Below are 20,793 nucleotides of genomic sequence, written 5' to 3'. Positions count from 1 at the left end.
TATACTCTAGCGAGCCACATTAGCTTCAAAAATTAATTAAAAAAGTGTCACATTGAATTTCCGATCGATCAAATCAATGTTGACATTGAAATGATCGTTTTTCAAACTTTTTAGCACTTAAATGAGCATCGTACACAATTTTTTATGTGGTGTAGGCCGATGGTCAGTTCATTCATTCGGTCATTATTTCAATACAAATTGAAAGAGACTCTGTTGATTGATCCGTTAGTTTTACTCGGTCACTATTTCAATACAAATTAAGAGAGACTCTTTGATTGATCCTTTAGTTTTGCCTTGAGTGTGCAAGGCTTTGGACTCAAGTCATACACTATATACTTTATTTCCTTCTCATTTCTTGCACTCATCTGGCTCTAGCATGAACTTTTGCAATTGGTCCAAACATTCGAAGGAAAGACTAAAGTGAACAGACAAAGATACAATAAAAACCATTCGATTTCACAAAAATAAATCCAAAAAGACAACATTGAATTATCGGAACAAGTCCAGGAACCATGTCTTCACCTCAGAAAATAACGAAAATCAAGAATCATACCTGAACTCCACTCTTAAAATATCCATTGATTTCTTCAATTAGTATCCGAAGCCAGGTTTCGTAGAGTGGGACGGCAGCCTCCGTCCGGCCACACCAAGTCAAGAGCAAAACGTGTGGGCTGGGTGGCCGTAGATAGCGTCGACAGATTTCACCACCCAACCACCATCATTAAGATGGCCTCGATGCCGCACAGTCACTATACCGGAAGACGGTCTTTCATCTTAGGTTTGAATCCACAGGATATGATAATGCAAGAACCCATGAGAGTGTCCTCGTCCGTTGACACCTCGTACTGTAAGGAAGGAAACTTAAATTTGTGACCGAAGAATATCACATTAGCATGTCGACAAAGAACCTGCATTCATGTTCCATCACCCTATCCTCTGAATGGCGTCAGGGCAGGGAACTACAACATTGCTCCTTGACCCCGTAAATTCATAGTAAGACTCACTTCAGATATGTAAGGCTTCACCATCATTCCATTTCCAGAAGAAAAGACCAGAGTTTGATATGAAACAAACTCCTGTTGCCTAACCGTAACGTAGATACCTCATGCAAATAAACTTCGTGACTTTTAGCATCTCGATGGAGCTGCAATGATGAGCTCGCTAACCCTGGACTTTGGTTCGCTGATGGTGCGGAGTATCTATGGCTCAAACTGGACAATTTATTGCATGTGACAAGACCAGTATGGTGGGAACCAGGACGACATAAAAGGAGAGGAAGGTTTTCAAATGCATAAGTTTTCAATTGTTCCATGAACTGTGTACAGGACCTCCAACGCAAATAAACAGAATTAAACAAGTTCCCCACTGAGGAGGCACAAACCTTAAGATCTTCACCTCTCAACTTCTATCGAAAACCTTAAAGTAGAAGATAACTCACATGATCAGTACACACAAACAAGACCCGCTAGAACCTACGTATGGCTATACATTGACAGAAAGAAATGACAAAGGAATTGGAAGCACTCCACATATAACCACTTTAATCTGCCAGTTATCCCTTCAACGATTTGAGGAAGAGTCCAATCACCTTCTCCATCCTGGTTTCTCTGAAATTTGGCATAATGCATGACAATCAGAAGATCAGACTTTAACATAGACACGATGAACAGAGAAATGGCTAGTGCATGAAACTGCCAACTGATTATTCTAGCTACGGCCAAGAAAGTGTTGCCCCAAAACAAGCAAAAACAAAAGCTAGCATTGCCCAAACGAAAACAAAAAACAAAGAGATGACTAAGAGTCAAGCTAAAATGGATTACCCATATAGCCAGTTTTGTTTCTTTTTCAAGGGCAACAGCATTGGGAGAACAATGCTTTTACCCAAATGTCACCAGAAAGAAAAGTTCCACATAAGTAGATCCCAATCAAATGATGCAAGTGCACCTGTGAAAGGTAATTGCAAGAACAGCTAGCTCATTATCCCAGACTAAGCATGGGCCGCACCGGCAGGAGGGCAGGCTTTTGCCATTCCACCCTGACCATTTTTGGGTCCGGGCCTTTCAGCCCCAGATCTTGGCCTGGACGGAATGGGACCAAGCCATTTCAGGGCGGTTGGTCCAGGCTAAAGCCCAAAATCTATAAAAGACACATTTCTGGAAATGCCAAAATTTTGTTGCCATCTGTTCTGAAAATGGAACTGTGTTCCCCCTTCTTTAGAAAAAGATCTGAGTAAAAGTATGTGCTCATATATCTTCTTCGATAAATAGAAATTAAAGAGCAGATTTATAAACGACAATTATCCAAGTACACAAACTGAAGGGGGAAGAGACCAGATCTATACATTTTACTGTACAGCAAACCCATTAAAGAGTGTTCGTGCATAACAAGAGAGAGTGACAATAAGATATTGACGGAGGCAACAATGAGTGGAGTCATTGTGCCACAGCTTGTGGTGCCACTGAACGAGATAGTGGCTCACACTTGCACAGTGGAGGCTCAGTGGTTCGTGGGTGAGTCACAAGCGAGTTAGGGAAGAGAGAGGCAAAGTGTTACAGAGACCATCAAGAGTTGGAAGGTGTGAGGGAGAAAAAAGTTAGGGGAAGCGTTGTACTAGGGTTTTTTAAACTTAAAAGTAGATTTATGTATTCTACATGTAGTTAGGGCCAGTCCAGGCAATCGAGTATCATTTACCTAAAACCTGAAAGACTAGATGAGCCTGAATTAAAAGAAATAAAAATTTATTTCAAATCTGGTGGCCCAGCACAAGCCTATCAGAGCCAAAAAAAGACTAGGCCAGTACGGGGGCAGTCCAATCCAGGTTTTCGGGCCATCAGGCATTTTTGCTCAGCTATCAAATCGTTGTACTCATAACATACCTGTGTTGTCCACCCAGATAGAAGTTAACAACAGTCAACAGTTACTAAGAGAAAAAATGGTTCGCCATTGTTGTAAGAATATTCAAAATCCAAGCAATGACTAGCATCAAGAGAAATGTCTTACCAGTACTATCTCTAGATAACAACAATGATCTGTCGGTTCTGCTTCCACCTTTTCCATTTACCTGGACTTGCTTCTGCATGCGCGGTGACATTGAACTCAACTTTTCATTGTTCAAAGATGGCAGAGAATGCCTCCTGACAAAACCATTTTCAACCCCATCTTGACTGATCCTTGCAGATCCTTGTGCTCTCAGCTTTGCCTTTGCAGATTCAGTTGCAGCCATGTAGCTAGGCACTGTAGGAGAATTCAATGAAACGTTCTCTGATAATTCCTCTTTCACTGGGAAAGACATCCTCCTCTTGGTCTTCTGGCTCATTTTGGCAGTATTATCTTCCTTCAGAGTCGGCCCCTCATTTAATGCCAAAGTTTCATCACCCTTTTCATCATTTATGGATAATTGGGCTTCAATCGCAGGGCATTCATCAAGAAGCACATCGACAGACTCACCAACAGACAGAGGTTTTGGAGGAGTTTCAGACTGAACTAATGAGGAATCTCCAATAACTACCGTATTTTCAACAATTTGTAGTTCAGCAACATCTTCTACAACTTTCCCATCTGCATCAGGAGACTGGAAGGTTGAATCCATGAGAGTTGACTTTGGCTTCTCTGGCAGAGCTTCAGAATTTTCATGAGCCTCTTTACTAGCCGCAGCAACTTTTCTCAAATTCCCTTTTACCCTCTCAAGCTCATTTTGAGGCTGTTCTTGCGCCTGTTCTGGTTTATGATTTATAGTTTTCCTCGGTTTACGGTTAGGCTTCTCAGTATCAGTTGCAGGCTTCACTGAATTATTGTCACCATTTGAAATGGGAACTCTTCGGCTAACACGCCTTGTCCTGTTTCGCTCAGTTTCTCCAGATGGAGTACTGCTCTGTTGCTTCTGAAACCTCAACCCAGTAGCTTTCTTTTGTTGTGGAAGAGGTTCCCAAAAGTGGATTGACGACCAGCGTTCCAACCAGTTCTCACTTGAGTTTGGTTCAACCGGATCATAATGGATATTCAGGGGCACAGCAGTAGTTGATGAAAGAAGCTAAAGCAGCAATATGGCATAAGCTTTAGTACAAATTCAAAAATGGAAACAAATATTTGTAGAACTCTAATAGATGCCCAGCATAGATTTTAGTTGACACAACTGTTATATGATTCTTACATTCACTGCATGTGTGAGCATGCTAAATTGAACCTACTTAGCTGAGCATTTCACTTTGGGAAATAACAGACATTGAAACAGCTTGAACTATATACAACCTGGGACTAAGAGCATCACATGGCTACATGTAGGAAAAGACATGGCCCCCACAAATTTCTGTGCTACTTAAAGGCAAATCATATTTTCGAATTGTATTAGGCCTGCATTTGGATCAGTACTTGATCTGACATTCATTGGACAATGTATAACTATCCATCATAAAGTGCCAGATTTAATGCCTTAATGGGTTACCTTAGATTGATTATCATAAATACGTGAAGTTCGGCAAAAAACTTTCACTGGATCTTGTTCATTGGGTCAAAAGATACTCAAGAAAAAGTACAATTCATTCTTCTGAATGAGTAGCAAGGAATTTCACAATACCTTACAGATGAAAGAATTCTTCAGTAGCTTCTCTGGCTTAAAGTTAGTACTTCTATCATATGACTTCACATGAGGTGTATCCTGAAGAAAACAATGGAAACATGACATGGAGAACTGGAGATACAAAAGCAAAACTATGAGCAACGCGTGCTCTGAAATCAAAATTTATGTGATTGCCAAATATCATTCTCATATACAGCATTCTCAGCTTTAATAAGATGTGCAGGTTCATAGTGAGCAAAGCTTCTTATAACTTCTAAAGAAAAGATAAAGAGAAAACAAGAGACACATGGTGTTTCCAGCTTTAACATTTGCAATGGCACGAAACTAAGCTGGCAATCTATAGTAAGGTCGCTCCTTTTCTTGCTTGTTCTCTTTGAATTGGAAATATTTGCTCACTGAACTCCTGAATTTATAATCACACGGACTCTTTTATATATAGAAACAATCTAACAATTCTTGCTATCCACCGGTAAGATTTCCAGCAAACTGCATGCTTCAACCCGCAAATCCCCTATTCCCAATAAAGAAGAATCAGCAAAATTCCGCATCAAATTTTATCCACTGCCTCAAGAATATATACGGGACATCGTTGGATGCATTTGAAGCCCTCAGAGGAACATTCTTACCTTTCGACCACGAATCAGCCTTTGGAGATTGACAATGCCCCGCATGCAGACTAGAGTAGCAATAGCTTGTCGCCTAACTAGGTGTCCACGAATAAGTGCCTGTAGTCTTATTATGCCTTTTAGAACACGAAATGCACGACGTGCCTGCACAAGTTATAGCTAAATCATATAAGCAAAATATTGAGATAAATTCACAAGGATGGACTAAGAGTAGAGAGAGCATCACCAAGTATCCCCTAAAAGTTGCCTGCACTTTTGAAGCAGCCTTTTCTTGTCTGATTATCTCAGCAGAGCTCATGTTTAATCGTTCAAAACCCACATTATCCACACCACACGATAAGGGAACCACATTCTGTCCTACGTCATGATTACCTCCCTTTCCTAACTCCAAGCTTTCTTCCATCCTTTTGCCAGTGAGGGGCAATTCATCTGGAAGAGTGCAAGATTGTGGAGCCAAATCTTCAGTTGATGCATCAAAGGCTGCGACTGGCTCTTTTTCTGTCACGGTTTTCTTCACAAGAAATTGTGTTCGCATATTAGGACTTGATCGCACTTTGTAGGTAACGCTAACTAAAATTACAACATCATTAAAACATATCTGCATTCAGAGTTCAGACTACAAAAGAGCAGCTAAGCAACAGGAACCACATAAAGAAGAAACAGGAACCACCAAATGCCACATACTATTTAACTAAAAAGGATTATAAAATTGAATAATTACCACTGATTGATAATGTTTCAAGATAGGCACACGAAGACAGAGAAAAGGATGCTACACACTTATACCAATGCTAGCAGACAATTTGACTTCAACCACGAGGACAATTACTTTGCCATTGTGAAACAGGCTACTTCACCAAGAACTTAATTGAGCCAGAAGCTGACAGTATTATTTCAATTAGACTGAGATTTCCTTTCCATTGTGAAACTGTCAACTCAACTGAGAACTAAGTTGCAATAAAGAGAATCCGTTGCAGTAGAGAAAACAATCAGGCCAAACATGGCAGCATGATGGTCTACCTTGCGCATCATTAGAATGCTGAATGCAAAAATTTCCATATTGTCAAAATACATTCATAAATCAAAAAGCGGAAGAGTGTTCGAAGGGCAAAGACGTTTATCGGACAAGAAGTCTGTTTCCCACAAATCTGTAAAGTGGACGGATATATGTCTGGTCCAATCAATTTTTCCCCGAGCTACTAATCTAGAATCCTACGTTTCCTTTTGTTTTAGGGAGTTCTTTTTTCCTACAGTAAAAACTGCAAAATACAAACCTTACCTTGGGACAGTTGGAAGTACAGACATTGCAAAAAGATTGAGTAAAGAAATTCCTACCTTGACCAACCTAGATTTGGATGATTTCTTCCCGAAAAGTACTTGCTTGATCCATTTGCCTCCTGACTTACCCATTGAATACAAGACCTAGTGACTAACAAAGCAGAAGCCTGCAAAATTCAACAGATTGAGAGAGCAATGAGAATGAAACAGCAAGAAGACTAAACAGACTTAAGAACTTCACCAGATTTTGAAAGCACAACCACATTATGAAATCTCTACTCAATAGCAATATCCAAAATAAAAAGTTTGACGAATTGAAACTAGTAGCATTCCGCAACAAAAGCAACAATGTTTCCTTAACACTCTAATTGGTTAATAGCTACTTGATATTGCACTATGAAAAAGGGAGACAGGAGAAATCGCAACCGCTGTGAGTTTACATCAGACATTCTATTCTCACTAAGCATTAAATGTCTTCCCGGTGGCCAGCGGGGGCGAGCTTCCCCCAGCCATAGCGAGGCTGTGCCAATTAACCAAGCAGAACTGAAAGATTACATTCGGGACAAGTCCAGACAACAGATCCAACGAGCACCACCTCCCAGAACAACAGCTTCCACAAGCAGTAACCCCAATCATTACCACGAAAGGACTAATGCAGAGCAGAAAACCAAAAGTGCACCTCGCCCTCAAACCCAAGCACAGTTTCACAAAACCCAAGAAAGCAAACGATGCAGGAATTCAATCAAACAACAGCCAACCTCCACGGGAATCAAGAAATCGAACAACGGCACACACAGGAAAAAAAAAAGAAATAAAAGAAAAAACCCAATGGGCCCAATTCGCAGAAGAGTCGACGAATGCCAACAACAAACGCGAAGGCGACAGCCACCCAACAGGATCCGAGCTCCTTGGGTGAAAGCAGACAAGTTTTTTGCAGCACCCACAAGCAAATGCTAGGTAGATCTGAGACAAACCTGAGAGAAGAGGGAGAGAGAGAGAGAGCGAGCTACTGGTGATGCACAGTGAAGAACGAAGATGGAGAGCGAGAAGTGAAGTGGGTACGAGAGAGATGAGCAGGATAAAACGAAGGGACCGCTCCGCCCACTGTGAATGTGGATTGTCTCTTGCGCTTTGATGCTGGGTTGGATGGAATATTGGTTTTTTTTTTTTTTTATGGGAAATTACCTAAAGCTCCACGGAACATCATTCTTACAAAACAATGACAAAATTCTTAGAATACTGCAAAACTAGGAATTAGGAGATAATGTGGGGTTTAAAAGAAAGATTGGTGGTTGGGAATGGTGGGAAAGTCTTCGCTAGGATAGATAGCTTTCAAATTAAATGAGATTCTTCTGAGAATTAATTTAATGAAATTTAATAATGACAAATTTTTCCTAGAAAAATACTGTCTTTTCCATATACTTTCTTCAAAGTGACATCTAAACTCTTGTTAACAAAAACTGACAAGGTAACAAAGTTTTATTGCCTCTCGTTATGATCTTTAGTTCAAGCACTACAATAATAAGATCCTAAGATTACCGGATGTTAGAGAGTCTGTCGTGAAGATAACTTTGAATGTGTGTAAAAGCTCACCTGAATATCACATCATTACTAATACCAAAAATATAAAAAGAAATATGCATTTTGAATCTTTTTCAAGCAAAAATGCCACCTACTCTCACCAAAAAACAAAAGGCATATTATCTCGAAGATGACGGGACAATCATTCAAAACAAAGAAGGAAAGTTCACCTAAAAGTTCCTCCATTGTTGATACCTTTCAAATTCCTCAATAGCTTTTTGGATCGGTAGGGCGATTTTCCCCGTTTACATAAGCATAAATTAAGGGATAATTGCAGAATAGAAAAATTCATAATCACAAATATCCATTGCATAGGCCAAGATCAAGAAGGCACAAATGTGGAGTCCAAATTCGCAAAATTTAAGTTGGTAATAATCTTTTGCTATTTACATCATCGCCTCATAAAACAAAGGAAATGGTATTTGAACTTTTAATTTGTTTAATGTAGTCCATGAATTTTATTCTAATGTGTAATGTAGTTCATGAATTTTTAATTTGTTCAGTATAATCCACTGACTTTTGGTGCATATTTAATTTAGTCTCCAAACTATATTGTTCTTTTATCAATTCAAATTTGGAAATAAACCTTGAAAATTTTCACATAGTTTAGAGATAATTGAACATATACAAAAAAGTTTATGGATCATATTATACAGTAAGCCAAAGTTTATGGATCATTTGTGTCATTTCTCTAGAATGAAAAAAAAGAAAAGAAAAAATGAGTAGGTTTTCAAGTTGAAGAAGAAGGGGATTCAACCTCTCGGTCTCACCCTGAACATGGGTCGTCTATGGCTGTAAAGATTCTTCGGGACCACCTAATCCGTGGTTCACTCAACTTTGAATGTATGTTGAGATTTAGTGTTAATGTTAGGTCATTGCAGGTATGGTAATTAAGTACATAATTAAAGAAGCCATACCTAACGCTTGTTCAATAGAAAAATTGCAGCTTTAAGTTAAGATGTCGCTAGAGACCACCTACAACCTTTTGTCTTCTCCTATTTAATTGGAAGAACAAGAACATGGGATGTTCTGTAAGCGTAATTTGGCTCAAATTTTTATTTTTCTTGCTTGCAAACAACTTAAGTCAAACATTTGGTTGAGGGGGATAATTTTTCATGGATTTTATAATTTTCATTCTATGTCTCTAGAAAACGATTATTGACAACAATAACGTTGCCGAGGCGGTTGTTTCTTTGAAAGAAAAAGTTTATTAAAGTCAGAACTCGAACTCGAGTGGGCAACATACATATATGGTTTTTATTTGCATTTGATCATGTGGAGGGTTGAATCAAGTGGTAATTATTAGCATTGGTTAGCATGATATGGTAGGTTGTAGCTATTTTCTTCTCAATGAACTAGTCTCGTCTCTTCCATGCTCGAAGGAAATATTTGTTTGAAAGATGCAAGGCGAAAGCACACCGTGAAACATTTATATCACGTCAACACTCTCGGTAGCAAATCAACTTGAAGTAATAATTAATTCATATAATCGTTAGTTTAAAAAAAAACATAATAAATTGATGAAACAATAGCTAACCCAATAGCTACTTCAGAGGCTACAATAGCTATAACAAAAATGGAGAAAAATGTAGAGGCGAAGCATCATTAGCAAAATAATCTGGCAAATGGTTATTTTCAATTGATAGTGTGGTCGACTTGCATCGAAAAATTCACCTAGTTAATCCTAAATCTATTGTTAAATGCTAATTCAGTAATAAACTCTCTAATTTTATCAATTTAATCTTAAATTTTTACACTAATTAAATTAATCGATTAAAAAATTTATAATCGAACTAGCATCCGTATAATAAGTTATGATTGGTTGAATAATTTTTTGAAATTGCAATCGATGCATTAAAGCTCATTAGTTTGTCCATGACTTATTTTGCCACGTCTATTCTGGATAAAAGCCTCGGGTCCGTTTACGAGGCAATATCAGCATTGGAGCTTGGCTTTGGGATTCTAATCGATGTCGCAGTCATGGAAAGCCATTATTAGTTGACATTTTGTCCATTAGTCATTATTAGTCGACATCATTAAAAATACCATCGCCGTCTGCTTTTATATCCACTTTGAAAGGCCCCAAACGACCGAACGTTTCGATGCTTAAAAAGAGTGGCTTAAACGCTCTTAAAGCCAGCAGCTGGCCTTGGATCCTCGGCGTCCGTTTGAGTGTACCTCACGGGAGTTTCCTCCTACTAGGGCCTAAATGTGTTTCTTATTTTTATGTCAATGTCTACATGCCTTGTACCTCTAATTTGGATCAATACATTTTTCAAGCCCCAACTCTGACTCTACGCTTTGCATCTTGAGGATTCCGAGATTCAAACAGGGCCCATGTTTAGGTTGTTAATATTTTGATACTTAAAAAGTGATGGATGGGAGAGTCGCTTGAATTAGGACATGCTAGTTTTTCAGTGTTTAAAAAAATTAGGGTTCAATAGATGGGAAAAGTACCAAAAAAGTTTTAAACCTATTACATTTGTACCAATTTAATCATAAACTTTTCAATTTAACAAATATAATCTTAAACATTTTTATATTTGCACTAATTTAGTCTATCTGACTAATTTTGGTCATCGACGACGACGTGAACGCCGATCAACGACAATGCCGACGTGACAATTTTTAAATTTTGAATTTTTTTGAATTTTTTTTTTGAATTTTTTTTTTCTTTTATGCCTTCTTCCTCCTCGATCTATCCTCATGGTGGCCAATAAGCCTCCTATCAGCAGCCCTCGAAGCCCTTGCCGGCGATTAGCTAGGGCTTCGTGGCCATCACCCACTGGCGGTGAGCCTCGTTGGAGGCTTGCCAACCACCGAGAGAACATTTTGAGGAGGAAGAAGGGATAAAGGAAAAGAAAAAATTAATTAAAAATTTGAAAAATAAAAATTATTAAAATATTGCCATGTTAGTATCTGACCACTAGCCAGCATCCACATCAGCGTTCGACCATCGATCAATGTCCACATTAGCACCGACCGCCAAAATTGGCGAGATAGACGAATTGATATCGATATGGAAATGTTTAAAACTGAATTAGTTCAATTGAAAAGTTTAAGATTAAATTGATACCAATGCAATAGGTTTATGACTTTTTTTAGTACTTTTCTTGTCAATAGCTACTGTTTTTTTTTTTTTTCGAAACATGGTGCATTTTAAAGAATTCACATGAAATTCCCTATAGAAATCCGATGGCTAGCAAAGGGGATGGCCATATCCACCTTTTAACAATTGGAATTGGAACACGACTCGGTATGATGTGTGCATTCACGCTAAATCTCAAAAAAGATATATGTATTAATTAGTAGGAAGTGTTTATCTATGGAATGATAAGATTGTAGGGAAAAGTACAAAAAAAGTCAAATTTATTATATCAGTAACAATTCAATTTTAAACATTTTAATTATAACTAATTTAATCTAAACATTTTACATTTGTATCAATGTAGTTAATCTAATAAATTTTAGTGAGAAATCGCTGTTATAGACACCAACCATCTTAAGTAACACAACCAGTATTGACGTGGATAAATTTTACAATTATTTAATTTTTTTTCTATATATTTTTATTTTTAAATTTTATTTTATTTATTTTATTTCATTTGTGGCTCCCGTGGGCCATCAGCGGGAGTTGCATCCCTCATCTAAGCCATCGTGGCCCTTACTATTGCAGGTGATGGTCTAGGCAAGGCCGCGATCATCAACAAGAAAATATTTAGAATTAAATTAATTCATTTGAAAAATTTATGACTGAATTGATATGTCAATATAAACGTTTGAGAATTTTTTGGTACTTTATTCTAAAATTATATTCCGACAAAAAGGATTTGTTTTCTTCTAATAGCTGTGCACCGACACTGCTCTTTCGTGTCAAGACTATTTTCTTTTTGGGCTCTTCTTTGATGATTTAACGGAATGGTTGGAAAGACGGCCCTCGCTTCGCCTTGGTGACCCAACCGATGACCGTTTTAGCACTCAATGACAACTAGATGGGACTGATGTGAGCACTTGAGCGTCAAATTAATAAAGACAACAAATTAGTTTAGTATTAAGGTGTTGATAGCTGAATCTATATACAAATAATAGAAATAGTCACAACTTGTTTCTTCCGTGAAAAATCAAACACATTATTCCTATTTTTCCTTTTTTGACATCACTTGATAAAATAAATCACGAGCGAATAATTCCGAAATTGATAGAAAAATCTATGTTGGAATTTCAAGAGAGAAAATTTCCGCGTTTTGCAAATCTAAGTTCATTTATTGCAATCATTTCCCCTGCCACATGGCACATAGAACGTTCACATCGTTTGGATCCAGGATCCAAGGGGCCAAACTCAAGACCCAAGGGACAGCAGACTCCAAGGGCTGAACCTTGGGGTTCAAGTCCTCGCTCCAAGGTCCTGGGTCTCACTGCAAAAGATTGTGCCTCCAGCCTTTGAGGTCCTAACTTTATGAGAAAATTATTGGGTACCCTAGATTATGTTAGTCCATTCACATATACTATTAAATCATGTGAGATTTTCAGTAAGATTAACGTCATCGGCAAATCTGAAGTGAGCTAATATAAACTAAAAATAACCAAGAAAAGCTAATTCAGGGTACCAAAGTCCAAAGTCCAAAGTCTACGCATCGAGATATCCAATTATAAGCGACATGGTCCATGCTCCAACCCTCAAATAGGAATGGCATTTTTTTACACGAATTTAACATACTTTATATGATGTAGTTAACAATATTATAGTACTCGACATAATAACAGATTCAGGTTATGACACGCGAACAATAATTACTAGCCCCACCCTCAAGATCTTGGTCCAAGTGCTAAAGTGATCTGATGAAGAGGAACACGTAGCATCTGAAACAAAAAAGCTGAACAAAATTCTTCTTATCCGATTCTAAGAGTTTTTCCACTGAGTCTGGATTGAAATGAACCATGAGTTTCTTAAAGGCATCCATGTAACGAAAGTAATCACTGAGGATTTACTCACATTAGTCAGGGTAACAAGAATATATTCAGAAACCGGTGGTCATAGGCTACTGCAATTTCACATAATCTACTACAATCTAAAATACGGTGCTTTGAAAGAGATAATCATATTGCACAATGCACGGCCTTCGACCCTTAGATTGCAAAACTCAGAACTGAACAGAGATCTGGGCCATTCAACAGCGATGCTTCTTTTACACTCTTCGACGGGCAAGCAAATTTTCGGTGATGCTGAAGTAGACCATTTAGCACAACACCACAATTCCTCAAGAAAGACTGTGGGACCCACACGGACGATGATGTTGATGTTTATGGTCGATCCTAGAGTTGAGCAAAATTTAACTCCCAGAGAGTACCTGAAATATTTTTGCGCCGTAGAACCTTGACTGCAGCAGTTCAATCTATACAGTGGCTAGAAGCCTGTCCAACAGTAACAAAGATTAAGAAAATGCTTTCCAACAACTGTGCGTTATTAGAAAATAGAACCAACAAAAAGGTGCTAAAACATGATATTGATGATGCGTTCAGATAGCAAAAATGGTTATGGCAATGGATCAAGTGCTAGAGGTATCCCTTGTTTATAGATATGCAAACTGAGAAGGGTTATCACAAAGAAATTGCTAGGGTCAAAGTTGATCCCAAATCTGATTTAGCAGATCAGTTCATTTCTTGCAAGATGGAAACGCTTTGGAAATCTCTCTGGAATATCTACAGAAAATTTCTATGGTCTCAATCCTAATTTTCAAAGCCAGAAGAATAATAAGAGGAAGGACATTTGGGTCCCTAAAATGACGTGCAAATCTCTATATGTTGAACCATCCTTAGCAGTGCTGTCGTGAAAGATACAGGGTTCTTCTTCATCCTAAGATTCTAGGAAGAGCAGTAGCTTTACCAAAAAAGCAAGATAATACTGTTGGTGGTGATTCTTAATGAACGAGTATGGCAATGGGTGAATGATGATACAAATCTTTTAGATAATGCTTTCACTGAGCTTAACTCTAGTGATATTAACTCTGCCAATTCTGTCATGAAGAAGGTTGATAAGCAGGATGCTCTTCCTGCCGTAAATTCTATTGATGCTGATGAAATGCTTAAAAGTGTGTTGCGAATGCAGACAAGATCAAGGAAGACAGCAACAGTTGGTAAGAATGGCACTCCGCATCTTTTTCATTACCAAAATTTCAGAATGCAATATCAGGGGCTTTCCAAGCTTTATAAATGGAAGGAGGAACAGAAATTGGTTTCTCATTGGCAGATTAGGTCATAATTTAGTGGAAGCTAGAGTTGAGGAGGTCAACATGAAGTTTGTCACTTCTCTTTTTTCACATAGATGGTAAACAGTGCATAACTATGAGTCACATATGCTGGGTAGAATATCTTTGAACAATTTTGCAGGATCAGTCACTGCCAGAGGTTACAATGCGATCCTTTAAGAATCCAGCAATGGTGAAGAAACATCTGGTTTGTCTGGTCGCTCTCTATTTGGAAGCTTCTTCACTAAGATGAACAATAGAGTGAACATGTATGGAGGAAACTTAACATGGCTCTACTTTCTAATAATTGGTTTTTCTTTTTTCCTGCATCATAGTTCATGTTGCATCCCACTCATGTCTGAAATGGTCTCCATAATAAGCCTTTTAGATACTTCCAATTTCTCGAGCAATAGTCCGGATTTGCTTGCTGCTGTGAAGGAATCTCCAAATCAGCCTGTTGGATATGCTACGTTGCAATTACTCAACCTAGTACTGGACAGTCTTACTTTGCAGTTGTTCTCTAAGCATATAAGATTAAAGTAGGCGCTTAAGGAATTCAACCAGAAGCATTTCATTGTATTTCCTAGAAAGTGCAGACTTAGGAGACCAACAGTTGTCTTTGCAGCTATCTAATTCAGCTCATTCTCCTGATTCCCCTATTCTCGAGTTAGAAAAGAAGATTAAAAAATAATTGAATCAGTTAAAACAAGCAAAGGAGGTGTTTTATAAACAAAAGTGAAGAGGTGCTTGGTGAGCACAACACTTTTTTCTCCACAAAGTCGTCAAGCTCGGTACTTCAAAGATTACATGGCTTGTCCATGTAGCAGCATCTTTCTATCAGGATTTGCTTGGCAAAAAGGACTCTGTATCTACTGGAAGGTCTATTTATCGTCTGCAATCTAAATGTAGTTTTCAACTTGATGAAGCTTCTTGTGATCATATGGTTTCTCCAATAACTAGAGATGAGAGAAAGACTAACTTAAGGGGTATGAATGCAGAAAGGACGCTTGGCGTGATGGATATACAGCTCAATTCTTTAAGGTGGCTTGGTCCATTGATGGTGAAGATTTTGCGAATGCCATCCAAGATTTCTTCTGGTCTAGCAAACAGCTTGCTGCTATTAATACTACTGTCATTGCTTCAGTCCTTAAGACTCCTAATGCTTCTAAATTGAGTGACTTCAGGCCTGTTTCCTGCTATACTGTCATTCGATGCATCATGACAGTTTTTCAATAGATTGAAGAAAACTCTGCCTGGCTTTGTTCATTGAAGGTAGAAATACTGTTGAAAGCATCTATTAGTTCCTGAACTTGTTCAGAGTCATCATCTACGATAAATTTCTTCAAGGTGTTCTTGAAAGTGGATCTCATGAAGGCCTTTGATGGCACGAACTGGGAACTTACATCGAATTTTCTTTGTGCCATAGATGCTACTGAAGTCTTTATTGCTTGGATTGTAGCTTGCATGTTTTCACTCAGCTATGTTGTGATGATTAATTTAAGTCTTGAAGGCTTTTCCAGAGGAGAAGGGCATAAGACACAGAGATCCTTTGTCTCCTTATGTCCTTGTTTTCTTTATTAATGTCTTGTCTAAGATGCATGGGACGTCTTCATCCTCTTTGTCAGAAAGTTGAACTCACTCATTTGGCTTTTGCTTAAGACATTCCGATTTTCACAAAAGGAAGGCCTGAGGACCTTCCGGAAATCCTGACGCTTTGCAGAAGTTCGACATTATGTCTGGTTTGAAGGCTGATCATTGAGAGTCTGAAATTTTTAACTGCTGGGATTTCAGAAAGACAAATCACAGCTGTTGTCTCGGCTCAGTGGAATTAGAAAGGAAGATTCCCATTCAGCTAGGTATCTTGATTTGCTCTCCTTCCTGGAAAGCTGTCTCTTAAGGATTGTCAGGCTTTAAGTAATAGAATTACGATCAGAGTATGCAGCCAGACCTGCTAAAGACTCACTTATAACGGGAGATTGAAATTGATTAAATCTGTCATTCAGAGTATTGCTAGCTATTCAGATAATGTTTTCATTCTTCCAAAGAAAGCCATGCACATGATTAAACAACAGTGCAGTTCTTTATTTTGGCATGGCTCTAATCCGATTGCTATGGGAGCTAAGTTCAAATAGGAGGATGTTTGTCTTCCAAAGGGAGAGGGTGGTCTAGGTGTCAATAATCTATCTCTCTGGAACTCTTCTTGGATTACAAAGTTTCTATGGGTGAATCAACCTTATAGGCTGAAAGATGACAACTTATGGGTTGTCAAAAATACCTTCTACTTCTTAATATGCTTGGGATGAACTCTAGTGAAGATCACTGGAGATGGCTCGGTTACCCTTTTCCAGTTTGAACTTGAATGCTGCGGTTTCAGTTATGAGCAAAGAAGATACTTGGCGCTGGCCTATTGTAAGAAATTAATACATGTTGAGGATTCAGAATGAGGTGACTGATTAGGAAAAAAATGACTGAATTAAGTATTTAGCACAAGAAACTCAAAAATAGTTCACAGAGTTGTAGTACTCAACAAGGCTTCTTTTACTAACTACAATTTTCCTTTGGCAGGGGAATGTAATTTTTATCCTTGGTGGTGGAATTTGTCTAATAAGTAAAAAGCCCATTCTTTTGCTTCAAGTTTAAATGTATCATTCCCAATATATGGGTAATTTTTTTTATACGATGACATTAGCAACTGTGGAAATTGAATGCATGCATTCTATAGAATAGCGGGAGTGGTTTTAAACAAAAACCTGTGCATATATTAAGTCTGTATGACGATTCTTCAATAATATTCATGTAGCACTTAGACCTTCGCATTTTGTCCTTTTATGTTTTAATATGTATTGCGCACCTAATTTTCTAGAATCAGTTCACGTGGTCACTGTTATAGCCCAAGATATTAAGTTTTGACATGAACAGCATGTGTAAGAGTAAAAAGAAATGTTTTCCTCACAACACAAACTGTTGAACTTATACTTTTTAACTGAGGAAATCCGTGAAGCATCAAAAGTGCACTAGTTCTACTATAAATTCAAGAGATCTAGAGATGACTTTCTCAGGTACATGACATTGGTTCCAACAAGCTGGTGTTAAAGCAAGTACCAATCCTCATGCATCACATGTACAAAAGCAAAAAGGTGTATGACGGAAGAAGCAAACATAATTCAGGTTTAGTTTCTAGACACAGGTGGCATATGAATTGATTTACAGGAAAATCTTATTTTTGGTAATAATTGTAGAGTGAACTTAACTATGGTTACTTGTATGGTGGCAAAATCTTAATGAGGAAAATTTCAGAGTAGAAATATCAACTATAGAGTATAAAAAATTGAAAGTTCTTATTACATTTTTATAATTTGTGTTGAGGCTGTAATACATGAGGAATTACATGTACCATTGTAATTGAACTCTTTTAGCACAAATAATCGTATTTTCCAATTTCAAAATAAAAATAAAAGAAAAGCATCTTGAAGTCTTCTTCCGCATTAGATCAATTTAACCCACAAAAGTAACTTTGAATGTATATTCTCAACTATTCTTTGCTATTTAGACAATAAATTTTCACAAAAGTCTAAAAAAACCTAATGGGATTAATGATATTAATTAGATCAGATACTCAATAATGAAACATTAGTTGTTTAGTAATCAAAGGTGGATGAATTGTTCATGCAAGGCATTACCTTTGTATCAGCACTTTGGCAATAAAAGAAAGAAATCAAAATAATCACTAACGTAAAAAATGCAAGTAGAGAAAAATTGAAAAATGCACTTTGCTATATTTACAGATAATTTATTTGTTTAGGAATTTTTTTTGAAAATAAAATATTTTCGAATACATATAAAGATCGACTTAATTGTGATTGAACAGATAGACACATGTTACAGAAAACAAGAGATCTGTGTTATTTTCATGCAGTGAAGCTCTAAAACTTGCCAATGGTCCGCCCTCTTTTGAAAACAACTAGTACTTCAATTAATATGCTGACAATAGCCATGATTAACAAAAAGAGGTTAAAAAGTGTGTTTAAGTGGGACCGCTTGTGGATGAGTCCCAACATCATCGGTGTACTGAAGATTTTCCCATATGATGATCCACATATTTGGTATATCTCGTGGGAAAAGCAGAATTGTATACTTGAAACACAGCATACCTGGATTTTAATTTAAAACTATTCCAACTCAAAGGCCTCTTCTGAATCTGACAGGGGCAAGAGGATGCAATTTCCAAGCATATGTCCATTCAGGCACACATAGAAGTCAGTTGAGTCTGAATAAGCACCCAGCCTGCAGCTGGCACTCTGAGGTATCATTCTTGCTTCCCGCATGCTCCATAGCTTAGCTTTGCAATAAGGACACAACTCTGTCGGGTGAAGCTGGGATCCCCTCTGAATCAGCATTCTCTTAGCCATTGAGTTTGAGAATGTCTTGAAAACCCCACGAAAAAATCCCACATCCCCCTCATCCCCTTGGTCTAGATGTTCACAAGGATCAGACACATAGAGAACATCATTTTTGCATTGTGGCATGAGAAAGCTCTTCCCTGATGTCCTAGAAAACCGGGTGCGGTAAACAAAGTGACCAGGCACCTGGACATTATTAAAGAGGCCATCCTTACTGCACCCTGAACAGTAGATTAGCAGCTTTGCCAATGCTCGCCAGTTCCCATCAATACTGTGGCTACCGCTAGACTGCAAATCGAGCATCATTTTAGGAGCTCTTGTTCGACAAAATTCTTTCCATAACACTCTTTTAGCAAGATCATCAAACCACTTGCACACAAGAGACAGGGTGGCAATTGCTTTAGGATTCCAATTCGTCTGTTGGAACACTAAGAAAATCACGTCCTCGCTTAGATGTCCTTTCGTGCACTGACAACTCGATGAGTGTATGCAGCGATATTGCTTTGCGAGAATCATCTTGTGGACCTAATAAGATGAACAAAGAAAGACTTCATTCTAACCATACACCAAAAATGTTAACAAATTCCTCCCACAGACTGACATAGTAACTCACAACCACGACACAACCACAAGCGCAATGCATTCACCACGTGGCAGATAACTATTTTAGGCGTTCCCAATTTGAGAGCTCATAAAAGGAACTCGAAGAACAGTGGACGCGATCTACTCCAAATTCCCAGATGTAAACTAAAAATAGCTCAAGCTACCAAGCCGACTAAAACCCAATTCGCACAGATAGGAAATGAGACGACCCGAATCGCTTACCTTCCCTCCGGCCGCAAGATCGGCGAGATTAGGATTTGCAAGCTCGGACGGACGGCTTCGGAATCTGGGGGCGGAACCGAATCAGGGAGGCGGAGCAGAGAGGCAAAAGAACACCCGGGTCGCACGCAAAGGGCGAGCCCAAGCGCGACATGCGAGGCCGAGCGAACAAGGATTAAACCCAAGACTATATCGGGGCGTGCTTCCGTCTGCGCATCACATGGCGGATGAAGCTTGCGGGAATCTGCAAGATTCGTACAATTTCAAGCAAAAACCGATGGTGGGTGGGTTCGCCTCGGGAAGAAGGAAGGAGAAGAAGGAGAAGCTAGAGGAAGAGAGGGGAATCGACGAAGCTGCTCAGGGGAAAGCGGAGGAGTCAAATCAGGTGCTGCAGCAGAAGATGGTCTCGATTTCTCACCCAGGAAGAAGATGTCGCTTAGCGAGTCGACTCGCTTGAAGTGTACTTTGAAGGGGACAAAAGAAGCGCATTAATTAAACAAAAATCTAAGGAGCTTAAGGCCATAAGACAATCTCAGGGTTTTTCTTTTCTTTCTTTTTTTACTTTTTTTTTTCCCTCTTTCTCTAGTTGGGTAAATTCTATAATCTATTGTCTATAAAAATGATCCAGCACACGTGGTAGTCTACAGTTCAATTTTGAGCATTTAATGTGGTTTCTTTTAATGCAAGTAGAAACTATCCTCCATAGTAGGCTGATCAATCCAACCAATTTAAAGTTTAAAACAAGCATATTTATTGCCTGCATACAAAAATTAAATTTCCAAACCATATAATATAATGAGGTTAAATGTGCTTTGATAGGTTTTGATTAATTATAGCTTGGGCTTCGTGGACTATACATGTACATGTTACGGTAGAGGAATATTGATGATTTCTTTTTCTTTTTTTAAATGCTCAAAGTGTCTTGATGAATTTTGACATTTAAAGAAACGATGCCAATAACAACCAAGCTTACCAAGTTAAGTAAGGTTGACTATATAAATACTCTCACATCATTGCTCTTGATTAATCATTTTTCACTAATCTTAATTAATTGTTCTCTTTTTTTGTTTTTGAGTTGACATTGGCCATAGGCAAATGTATATGTACAAAGTTTTCTTTTGAGATGGTGAAGAGACACCATTTCAACCATAAAAAAAGAGGGACTTTTCTAAATATGTTTCTACTAAACAACTTTTTTCTCAAAATTTGCTTTTCAAAGCTAAACTTACCAAACAATTTTTATATTTTCCGAAAACCCTTTAAGT

The 20,793-nt window shown here is 38.2% G+C and overlaps 2 protein-coding genes across 2 annotated transcripts; both read right to left on the bottom strand.

Moving 5' to 3' along the window:
- Positions 1-1,264: 1,264 nt before the first annotated feature.
- On the bottom strand, positions 1,265-7,614 carry LOC104421901 (protein IQ-DOMAIN 31). Its single transcript, XM_010034057.3, has 7 exons — positions 7,455-7,614; positions 6,538-6,647; positions 5,429-5,713; positions 5,203-5,346; positions 4,574-4,654; positions 3,001-4,030; positions 1,265-1,607 (listed from the first exon to the last, which is right to left on the bottom strand). The coding sequence occupies exons 2-7, from the start codon at positions 6,610-6,612 to the stop codon at positions 1,585-1,587; spliced, it is 1,638 nt and encodes a 545-aa protein (XP_010032359.1). The 5' UTR covers positions 6,613-6,647; positions 7,455-7,614; the 3' UTR covers positions 1,265-1,584.
- A 5,322-nt stretch (positions 7,615-12,936) lies between these two features.
- LOC104421902 (EID1-like F-box protein 2) lies at positions 12,937-20,017 on the bottom strand. The gene is made up of 3 exons (XM_010034059.3): positions 19,532-20,017; positions 18,458-19,231; positions 12,937-13,473 (listed from the first exon to the last, which is right to left on the bottom strand). Exon 2 carries the CDS (start codon positions 19,220-19,222, stop codon positions 18,476-18,478), a length of 747 nt encoding a protein of 248 aa, XP_010032361.1. The 5' UTR covers positions 19,223-19,231; positions 19,532-20,017; the 3' UTR covers positions 12,937-13,473; positions 18,458-18,475.
- Positions 20,018-20,793: the final 776 nt, after the last annotated feature.

Source organism: Eucalyptus grandis, chromosome 10 (assembly GCF_016545825.1).
Source record: "Eucalyptus grandis isolate ANBG69807.140 chromosome 10, ASM1654582v1, whole genome shotgun sequence".
Lineage (NCBI taxonomy): Eukaryota > Viridiplantae > Streptophyta > Magnoliopsida > Myrtales > Myrtaceae > Eucalyptus > Eucalyptus grandis.
This window is presented reverse-complemented; position numbering and strand designations above follow the sequence as displayed.